Source organism: Oncorhynchus masou, chromosome 17 (assembly GCF_036934945.1).
Source record: "Oncorhynchus masou masou isolate Uvic2021 chromosome 17, UVic_Omas_1.1, whole genome shotgun sequence".
Classification (NCBI taxonomy): Eukaryota; Metazoa; Chordata; class Actinopteri; order Salmoniformes; family Salmonidae; genus Oncorhynchus; species Oncorhynchus masou.
In genome coordinates, this window is record NC_088228.1 from 38,654,082 (window position 1) to 38,665,347 (window position 11,266).

General features: G+C 41.7%; 1 protein-coding gene across 1 annotated transcript; it reads left to right on the top strand.

The window, feature by feature from the left end:
* Positions 1–3,625: 3,625 nt before the first annotated feature.
* On the top strand, positions 3,626–9,854 carry LOC135559024 (U6 snRNA-associated Sm-like protein LSm7). The gene is made up of 4 exons (XM_064993336.1): positions 3,626–3,730; positions 8,429–8,543; positions 8,781–8,852; positions 9,127–9,854. Exons 1-4 carry the CDS (start codon positions 3,725–3,727, stop codon positions 9,267–9,269), a joined length of 336 nt encoding a protein of 111 aa, XP_064849408.1. The 5' UTR covers positions 3,626–3,724; the 3' UTR covers positions 9,270–9,854.
* Positions 9,855–11,266: the final 1,412 nt, after the last annotated feature.

Sequence of the window (11,266 nt, forward strand, 5' to 3'; positions counted from 1 at the left end):
GCAATGTTTCAACTTGTCAGGGCAGCTGTATTTTGAGAGTATCCAGCATAGAGCACAAACACACACAAATGTTTGTCCGAAATCTCTCAGGAATTTAGGTTACTCCACCACTTACTGCTTTGTTGAGGTGCTGAGGTAGACGAGCCCACTGGGAGTTGAAGAAGACGCAGTAATCTTTTCCTTTGCTCTGGCCTTTGTTTCTGAAATGGGCCTTGCCATATTCCCCGACAACCTTGCATAAGAGAATGAAAATTATTAACAGACAGTGACAGTGGTCAGAAGAACTTAAGATGTTTCAGAGACTGGCCGAGACCTTGATCATGACTCTCAGTTCCATTACATTACACATAAGAGTCATTGGACGAAGATGAAATGTTCAGACCGAGCCCCGACACTCAATCGGAACCAGTGGAGGCTGCTGAGGGGAGGACAGCTCATAATTACGGCTGGAATGGAGTCAATGGAGTGGTATCAACCACATGGAAACAACGTCTTTGAGGTGTAGGATACCATTCCATTGACTCTATTATAGACATTACTCTGAGCCGTCCTCCCCTCAGTAGCCCCCACTGGTCTGAACATTAACACGCATCATTTGCGGTACGGTTTTGGAAGCATAAGAACCGTATCCTTTAGAGGTCGGCCGATTAATCGGAATGGCTGATTAATTAGGGCCGATTTCAAGTTTTCATAACAATCGGAAATCGGTATTTTTGGACACCGATTTTATAATTTTTTTTTTTTACACCTTTATTTAATCTTTATTTAATGAGGCAAGTCAGTTAAGAACACATTCTTATTTTCAATGACGGCCTAGGAACGGTGGGTTAACTGCCTCGTTCAGGGGCAGAACGACAGATTTTCACCTTGTCAGCTCGGGGATTTAATCTTGCAACCTTACAGTTAATTAGTCCAACGCAATAACGACCTGCCTCTCTCTCGTTGCACTCCACAAGGAGCCTGTTACGCGAATGCAGTAAACCAAGATAAGTTGCTAGCTAGTTAAAATTATCTTATAAAAAACAATCAATCATAATCACTAGTTAACCACATGGTTGATGATATTATTAGATATTATCTAGCGTGTCCTGCGTTGCATATAATCTAACTGAGCATACAAGTATCTGACTGAGCGGTGGTAGGCAGAAGCAGGCGCATTAACATTCATTCAAACAGCACATTTGGGCGGTTTGCCAGCAGCTCTTCGTTGTGCATCAAGCATTGAGCTGTTTATGACTTCAAGCCTATCAACTCCCGAAATGAGGCTGGTGTAACGAAGTGAAATGGATAGCTAGTTAGCGCGCGCTAATAGCGTTTCAAACGTCACTTGCTCTGAGCCTTGGAGTGGTTGTTTCCCTTGCTCTGCATGGGTAACGTTGCTTCGAGGGTGGCTGTTGTCGTTGTGTTCCTGGTTCGAGCCCAGGGAGGAACGAGGAGAGGGACGGAAGCTATACCGTTACACTGGCAATACTAAAGTGCCTATAAGAACATCCAATAGTCAAAGGTTAATGAAATACAAATGGTGTAGAGGGAAATAGTCCTATAATTCCTATAATAACTACAACCTAAAACTTCTTACCTGGGAATATTGAAGACTCATGTTAAAAGGAACCACCAGCTTTCATATGTTCTCATGTTCTGAGCAAGGAACTTAAACGTTACCTTTCTTACATAGCACATATTGCACTTTTATTTTCTTCTCCAACACTTTGTTTTTGCATTATTTAAACCAAATTGAACATGTTTCATTATTTATTTGAGGCTAAATTGATTTTATTGATGTATTATATTAAGTTAAAATAAGTGTTCATTCAGTATTGTTGTAATTGTCATTATTTCAAATAAATAATATTTTTTTTTAAAAAATCGGCCGATTAATCGGTATCGGCTTTTTTGGTCCTTTTTTAGTATCCTTCATATAAGCAAGAAATCATCAAAAAAACTACAGGTTAAATTGATACACACTTTTACAGGGTTAGTGTTCCCATACAGCCTTATCTCCATGTTACAGCACGTTTACGGAAGACAGAGGGACCCCCTGTGCTAATTAGCTCTTTAGCATGCTCCAAACATGTGTAACGGAAGAAGGCTGCCAGAAGCGTGTTGTCACCAAAAATATACTGTCGGCTGCAACTGTGATGAAGCCGGTTATAACACTGTATATTTTGCATTTGACAAATTATTTTGATGTAATATTAAAGTAAAGGGCTTCATGTTTCTAGAACGGTATCTAAATTGAGAATCGATACACGTTTAGATGGAGTATTTGGCTGTCAGAGCCAGTCTACCTCTGAAAATAACAAGGTTCTCGGACTTTAAAGTGACAATCAGCAGTAGAAACAATAACAAAGGCGTGTCCCCGCCCGTTTCGGTAAAAAGCTGATGATAGGGCTGGAGAAATGTAACCACCCTCAAATTCATAGACAGAGCTATGATGCATCTCTCCAAATCTCTCCAACTTCTGGCTACTTCTTCTTTGGGCTTTATATGGTGGTTGGCAACCAACTTTAAGGTGCATTACCACTACCAACTGGACTGGAGTGTGGACCTCAGTTCATCTTTCAATCACCCAAGTGGGTATATGCTCCTAAAAACCAATGAGGAGATGGGAGAGGCAGGACTTGCACATGTCAAGTGTCACACATAGAACCAAGTTCTATTTTAGCGTCTGGATACGCAGACGCTCGTTGATGCACACACGATGCAAGCGGTGTGGTCAGCATGTAATGCACCACATTGCAGTGCTAGAGGAGTCATTACAGACCCGGGTTCAATCCCGAGCTGTATCACAACCGGCCATGATCAAGATTCCCATGTGGCAGCACAGAATTGGCCCAGCATCGTCAGGGTTAGGGGACTGTTGTTCCCGTTGCTCTGCAAGGGCCGCGGCTTTTGTGGGTAACGATGCTTCGTGGGTGACTGTTGTTGTGTGCAGAGGGTCCCTGGTTCGCGCCCGGGTATGGGTGAGGGGATGGTCTAAAGTTATACTGTTACACACACTAATTACCTCGACAAAAGTACGAGTACTGACTGTTTAGATTGTTTTACAGATTAAGGCCACATTATATTGGGTGAATAGACATGAGACCAATCTCACCTGTTTTATGAAAATAACTGCCCAAACCAGGTTTAGCGAAGCCTTCATGCTGCTTAGTTTATTGTTATCTCCCAATTACCCGCACTGCTCCGGTCTGGTCTTGACTAGTTACCACAGCCACAAAATCATAAGTATGGCTAAACTCCGCCTATTTCTAAAAAGTATCTTATTTAAATCATATTTTAAACCGAAACTTAACTCCACTGCTAACCTTATACCTCAACCTTAAATTAAGGCCAAAAAGCTAATTTTTGTTCATTCATTAATTTTTATGACACCCACTGCTCAGCACACAGTGCGGCCACCAGCTGTTTTGCCAGCTCCCGCCCATATTATCAAATGCGTTTATCATTGGTTGATTTTGATCCAGCGCCGAGGTACATACATTTTGATTGGTTTACATCGATGCCATTGAAATTATTTTGATAAAATACAGGTGTTTTCTGTCAGCATGCTAGCTAAACTTGTGATTAACAATACATTGAGGAGTTAAAATTGGTCTAAAATAGGCTAAATTTGATTTAATGTATATAGAAACAACTTAAAACAGCTGAGCAAAAATTTATTATTTTGCTTCTTCCGGGTCAAAGGTTGGAGTTCGAAAGGCGAAGCTGGAACAGTTTAAAAATGGCGGTGAGTCAACCATATCTTCCGTAAACTTTTTTTAAAATCGTCGTAAACTATTTATTGACTATTGTATATTATTTACTTAGCGATTGAAAATACGTGTCTCTTTCAATCCAGCAACAGTATTCTGGTAACTAGCAAGTGAGGGCAGAGTAGACATATTTGGGAGCGTGCTAATTAGATTGCATCGTGTTGTCAATGAAACCGACTAAGCAAAAAGTTATCTCTTGAAACCCCATTGGGACGTTGCAGATGACGAGAATATATCCAGCAACACGTGCAACGTTAGACTACATAAGAACATTCCGTATAGACATTAAAAAAAAACATAATCATCAAATGAACTCAAGTTGTCTGAGAATGATGGGCCGTCTACTACAAAAACCTAACAGGGCAGTTCATACAGGCTGCAGGAGGTTGTGGAATATTTGGTAGGCTTTTATACTGAACAAACATTTTAACGCAACATGTAAAGTGTTGGTCCCATGTTTCATGAGCTGAAATAAAATATCCCAGAAATGTTATATACGCTCAAAAATCGTTTTTCTAAAATTTTGTGCACAATTGTTTTACAGCCCTGTTAGCAGTGCTTGACTTGGGATGGAAGAAGTGCAGCTGTCTTTTTCCAAATCGGTCCATTAGACTATGTTCACTGAAATTCACAAATTACATTATGCTGGACATACCTGATTATTTACTGTTAATGGGTTCTACAAATTTTCCATGACTTCTAACCAAATGTTCATTATTATTATAGCCTACATGAAAAAGTAAGTATTATTGGCACTGGAAAGCTGCTCTGTGTGATGTAGACATACCACCTTCTACAGTGGTTGTGCCCTTCATCAAGGCACTTAGTCCCCCACGTAGAGCTGCACTATTAGTCACATGCTGTTAACATGTGGTCAACCCTCCATCTGGAGAGCTCCTGGGTGTGCAGGCTTTTTCAACATTTCAACCAAATACTTTTGTCTTTATACAATGATTCCCTCATTCAATTAAACAGGGGTCAAATGGATACGGTAGGCTACTTCAAAGCAAGGTATCTAACTAGACATGTTTATAAGGCTGAAATATTAATGTTTCTGGGGAGATCTATGCACAGCAAGTTATTTGTCAATTAGGCTACTCTTAAAAATATTCTACCGTTGTCGCAATTACATGGCTAATATTTAATAGAGGAGAATCCCAGCTTTCCAAATGTGCAGATGTATTTAGGCTCTACAGTGCCGGTGGAAAGGCAACAATGAAATGAATGCTTAGCTACAGTTAACTAGTAGCAGTTGTCTCGCTAGGTATGTTTTGAATTGGTGATCTAGTTAGTCTGTCGTTATTTTATACCTGCTTCTGAAATGTCGCTCTCTCTCCTCGGGCAACGGCCCACTCGCACTGGCACACTCAGCACGATAGACCTGCACTGAAGGGTCATTCCGATATTGGCTGATATGTAGTTGTTTAATTGATTGATCATTTTTAAAGTGTGCGTTCATGAATTACATTAACAATTCTGAAACTAATTTCCATGACTTCGTGACCATACAAACCCTTATTTGACAATTTGGAACAGTGCATCATGCCATTCAGGCTGGCACATTTTCAATCTGCAATCTCGAAAAAGCCCACTGGCACACACAGATTCACAGATTAGAGGCAAATAAACTTGAACTAAGCGGAATCCAGAAATGAATACCCACTTTCCATTGCTATTCAATGAAGATTCCACTTTGATCAACCTTTTTTGCCTTGGTGTGTGCATCTGGAGCCAGTGATGGGCTATTTTAGTTTTTTATAGGGGAGCCGGTATGCAATTCCCCCAAAATGTGAAGTGTCGGTACAGCCTTCAAACAGCTCCTGCCCAAGTCAAGCACTGCCTGTTAAGGAGCATTTCTCCTTTGCCACGATATGCCACACCTGTTAGGTGGATGGATTATCAAGAAGTTGATTAAACAGCGTGATCATTAGGGGTGGCAGGGTAGCCTAGTGGTTAGGCAAATAAGAATTTGTTCTTAACTGACTTACCTAGTAAAATAAAGGTCAAATAAAATAAAATTACACAGCTGCACCTTGTGCTGGGGACAATAAAAGGCCACAATGACACAGATGACTCAGGTTTTGAGGGAGTGTGCAATTGGTAACAGCTGTTGCCAGAGAATTGAATGTTACTTTATCTCCCGGTACTAGCTACTCACTGTTTATTATCTATGCATAGTCACTTTACCCCTACCTACATGTACATGTTACCTAAATTACCTCGATTAACCTGTACGGTATCCCCTGTATATAGCCTCGTTATTGTTATTTTATTGCAATTTCTTTTTTTCTTCTTGAAAATGCGTTGTTGGTTAAGGTCTTGTAAGTAAGCATTTCACGGTAAGGTTTGGCGCATGTGACAAATACAATTTGATTTGATAAGCCGACCACCAATGTCGTTTTAGAGAATTTGGCAGTACCTCCAACCGGCCTCACAACCACAGACCATCTGTAACTACACCAGCCCAGGACCTCCACATCCGACTTATTCACCTGCGGGATCGTACGAGGCCATCCACTAGGAACGCTAATGAAACTGTGGTTTTGCACAAACCATCTCAGGGAAGCTCATCTGCATGCCCTGTCATCCTTGACCTGACTGCAATTAAGCTTCAGTGGGCAAATGCTCATCTTCGATGGCCATTGTCACGCTGGAGAAGTGCGCTCTTCATGGATGAATCCCGGTTTCAACTGTGCCGGGCAGACGGCATGTATGGCACTGTGTAGGCGAGCGGTTTGCTGAACAAAGTGCCCCATGGTGGGGTTATGGTATGGGCAGGCATAAGCTACGGACAATGAACATAATTGCATTTTATTGATGGCAATTTGAATGCACAGAGATACTGAAATACTGTGATGAGATCTTGGTAGCCGCCATCATGTTAATGCACAGCCCCATGTTGCAAGGATTTGTACACAATTCCTGGAAGCTGAAAATGTCCCGGTTCTTCCATGGCCTGCATAGTCATCAGACATGTCACCCATTGAGCATGTTTTGAGATGCTCTGAATCGACGTGTAAGACAGTGTGGTCCAGTTCCCGCCAATATCCAGCAACTTTGCACAGCCATTGAAGAGAAGTGAGACAACATTCCACATGCCACAATCAACCGCCTGATCAACTCTATGCGAAGGAGATGTGTCGCGCTGCATGAGGCAAATGTTGGTCACACCAGATACTGACTGGTTTTCGGCTCTACGCCCCTACCTTTTTTGTAAGGTATCTCTGACCCAACAGATGCGTATCTGTTATCCCAGTCATGTGAAATCCATAGATTAGGGCCCAATGAATTGATTTCATTATATGAACTGCAACTCAGTAAAATCTTAGACATTATTGAATGTAGGGTTTATATTTTTGTTCAGTGTACAAGCATCCAAATTAATTTAGAAAAACTGGGGTGTATTATGTATTATGCAGTTCCCTCGTTCCGTTTGGTTCTTCAACGGTTTCCGTTGCAAGACGTAATGACTACACCTCTGGACAACCAGAAACTCTGTGCATTTATCAATAAACCTGAAACACGGAGGCGCAGTTCCTATTAGTGGCTAACTCAGGAGACTGCATGTACCAAGGGTAGATGCAAAAAAATGGCAGAGTGGATAATTTCTTACATAAACTCTAGCCTTTTTGGATTTGGTTGCCACTTCGTGGCAATTCTGAGGTAATAATTTTGAGCAGACTGTGCGAGCGTTTATGTGGTGAAATAGATTTAGAACTGCCCGCAACCTACGAGGTAAATTGGAGCCAAGCAACCAGCATAGCAACGGACGCTTTGGTTCAGTACGTAATCCGGTCATAACGTTGCAAATTCTAGCAACGGACCTTGCAACACAATTTTATTTTTTACTTAGCAACACAATCTAGAGCTCATCGAATCCCATTGTGACATAGAGGGGTCACTATTTGGCATGACAGCCCCCTTCTTGACATTCATTTCCTGCGATAGTACACTTTTTGCCATGGGGCGTAGAGAAAATAACCAGGTTTCCATCTAACCTTTTTATGCGAGTAAAGTACATGTTGGATTAAAAAAATGTCATGACAGGCCTAAAGGAAATAGCTAATTTGTCTGTAAACTTTAGAAGTGTCAACAAAACACTCCAGACAAGGTGGGATATTTTTGTGTCGGACTCCCAATCACGGCCGTTTGTGATACAGCCAGGGTGTCTGTAGTGACACCTCTAGCACTGAGATGCAGTGCCTTACACCGCTGCGCCACTCGGGATCCCCGATTGACCCCGCCCACCCTGAGCTCTTATGTCCATAATAATGCCATCATGTACTAGGCTACCTGTACTGTATCTGCCAGTTGTTGGCTATAGTGCACCAGTTGTTGGCTAGAGTGCACGTGCCAAGACCAGAGTGGGCACAATCACAATTTAATGCCATTTGTTTCTTTTCTAGCAGCCAGGGGTCCTAAGTGACCGTTTATTTCGCTTATGCCTGGAAACGGCCCTGCATAAACTTATCCTAAACCACCTAATATATCGTCCACTATCTGTTCTATAGTTCTTACAAATTGAAAATAGGTGTCTTTCAATCTAGTTACAGTCTTCTAACCACTACTAGCGAGAGATGGAGTGGGTTGAAATCTTTGTTAGCGTGAGGTTCAAATTCGGGATTGGTTCATCGCAGCGTGCTAAATAAATATACTAAATGTTTTCCTTTCAGGACAGAAACCAGGACAGAAACAAGGAAGGAGAGAAGAAGAAGAAAGAGAGTATCTTTGACCTGTCAAAGTACATTGATAAACAAATCCGTGTGAAGTTTCAGGGAGGACGAGAGGGTAGGCCTATATCACAGTTTTTCCCTTTTGATCTAGCTATTGAAAAGAAAGTGAAGATAACATTTACTTAGTCCTCTTCATTACTTTGTGAAAACATGCAGCTTTCACAACAGAACACTTTTAACTTTTGCCTGTGTGGAAATGCTGTTCCATGACTGGCCACAGTCTTCATCCTCTTCTCTAGTGTTCTTCTCCTTGATTCCATTCAAGATAATAATCCAAATGTATTTGTCTCAGCCAGTGGAGTCCTGAAGGGGTTTGACCCCCTGTTGAACCTGGTATTGGACAGCACCATCGAGTACTTGCGGGGTATGTAGTAGAAACTAAATCTTGCTTGTATGACCTCATATCACTTCTACAGAAGTAAAAATGCACTGCTGGGTTTTTGAGGAGACTGATGCCCACAGACTTAAATGGAACACGTATGTGATGTTGCCCCTCAGTAAAAAAAAATGACAATGAAACCAAAAGGTCATCTGTTGCCAATTTTATAAAGAAGGTTGTGTTGGGTCATTCATGGGGAAGTTGCACATACTGTCAATGACCTCTGGCCTGTTATGTCACTTCCTTCTGTTGTTTCCAGATCCTGACGACCAGTTCAAGTTGACTGAGGACACCCGGCAGCTGGGCCTGGTGGTTTGTAGAGGGACTTCCGTGGTGCTCATCTGTCCTCAGGACGGCATGGAAGCCATCCCCAACCCCTTCATCCAGCAGCAGGACGGATAGTCGGCCAGTCTCATTCCTCTCGGATGACCTCACAGTAGTCCAATTCCTGGGGAGTATGTCAATTGTATTTCCTTGATTCCTCGCATCCTCTACTTGCCTCCTTCGCAAAATGCATTGGAGAAGATCCGAGGGTGGGGAATGTAAGATTTACTCCGTGCTTTGAGAAGGAGACAAGGAGGGAGGATGTGAGGATTCAATTAAATATAATTGAGATTAACTCCTATGCTCCCCTGTCCCATCTCCCCAAGGTGTACTTCATGTTTACAGCCCCACACGTCTTTGAGTCCCTATAATCAGGAAAATCATTTTGTTGTAATTTAATTGGTTTTGCCAACCTGAATAGTGATCTAGCAGGGTATGGTGTGATAGCATGTATTTTGTTTATAACTGAAGAATAGTGATTTAAATGTTTGTTTTTGGTGGGGAAGTGTCTCTGACTGCAGATTTTTTTGTTGTTGCTGTGATGGTAAACACTGAAATGGTTTTATTACTTTTTACTACTGTTTTCCCAGTCAGGCCAGGATTGAACGATATGGCATATTATGTTTTTACGTTCCAAATGTAATACATTGACTCTTTTCTTTATTCGTGTGTTTTGAATTGTCTTTGAGCCTCAATGGAACATAGGGCACAACTGGAGTAAATAATTGTGGTTAATGAAACAGACCCATACACATGCCAAGCAGTGGCGATTTTAGCATTTAAATCTTGGTGGGGCAAAAGAAATCAGGTGGGATGCATGCCAGCAAAGCCACAAGACTAAACATGAATTGCACTATAACGGTGACAAACGATGCCCACAAACTGTTAGGGCCTACATATAGCTGTCCCAATATAAACAGACAATGAGAAGCTCTTACAATATTCAATGATTACATTTCTCTAAAACAGGTTATAGGCTATATGTGCACCACCAAGTTAGAACAGTAGGCAAAATGAATTAGGTTGAGGCACATTGAACACCGTTTAGGTCTTTGCGTGTCAAAAAAGATGCATGTCAAATAACACAATTCTATTCTAGAATGTTGTGTGTGCTGAAGTTGTATGTGCAAGCCAAGCAGCAGCACCATGAGTGACACAACACTGAGCCAATCACGGCGTAACGCTCCAGATTTTGCTGGCTCGCCCTACCACCACAGAAAGCACTGAGCTAGGCTGAAACATCTGCATTTTGGAGCTGTCTTACTCAAGAAAACAAAGAGACCATGTGTGTGTGCAGCTTTATTAACTGAATTCTATATATTTTACATTGTTTGCAAACTGATATGTGACATGTATTAATGCTAAATAACATGTAAAACAGGCAAGCCCAAAAAATATTATTATTTATTTGTTCTACAAATGTGGAGCTGCCCCACCTGCCCTGGATGACGGGTCGCCACTGATGCCAAGATGTCCAAGTTGTGGAAAAGATGTCATGTTTTAGTTGATGAAAATGTGACATGTTGCAATTGTGGGAACCATGAAGCAACTACTTTGGAATGCCTGACAAGGATGAAGGAGAATGAGGTGGCCAAAATCAGGGCTGTCCAGAGTGTTTCATATGCAGCGGTTCTTAAAAGGGTGGAGGGTTCAAATGGTGTTGCAGAAGAGTCCATGGTGGTGGATAAGCCTTCACTGCAGACTGCAGGGGTTGTCTTTCACCAGCAGGACCCAGATATTTCAACGGTTAAGAAGGTGGACATTGTGGCCTTTATAGCTGTGGTGATGAATGGCACTGCCGTGGTGGAGAGAAGGTCCAGGAAAATAGATGTTATTGTGGGTGCGGTTCCTGGGATTGAAATATTTCTTGGCGGAGGAGTTGCATGGAGTATTGTCACAAGCCATATGGAGATTTGAAGGAAGAAGTGGGAGTTTGTTTTTATCAATGTACTATTTTTATTTGGGTGGATTAGGTTAGTTTTCTCTGTCGTGTATGGATTTTCTTTTTACCTTTGTAATATATCAAATCAAATTGTATTTGTCACATACACATGGTTAGCAGATGTTAATGTGAG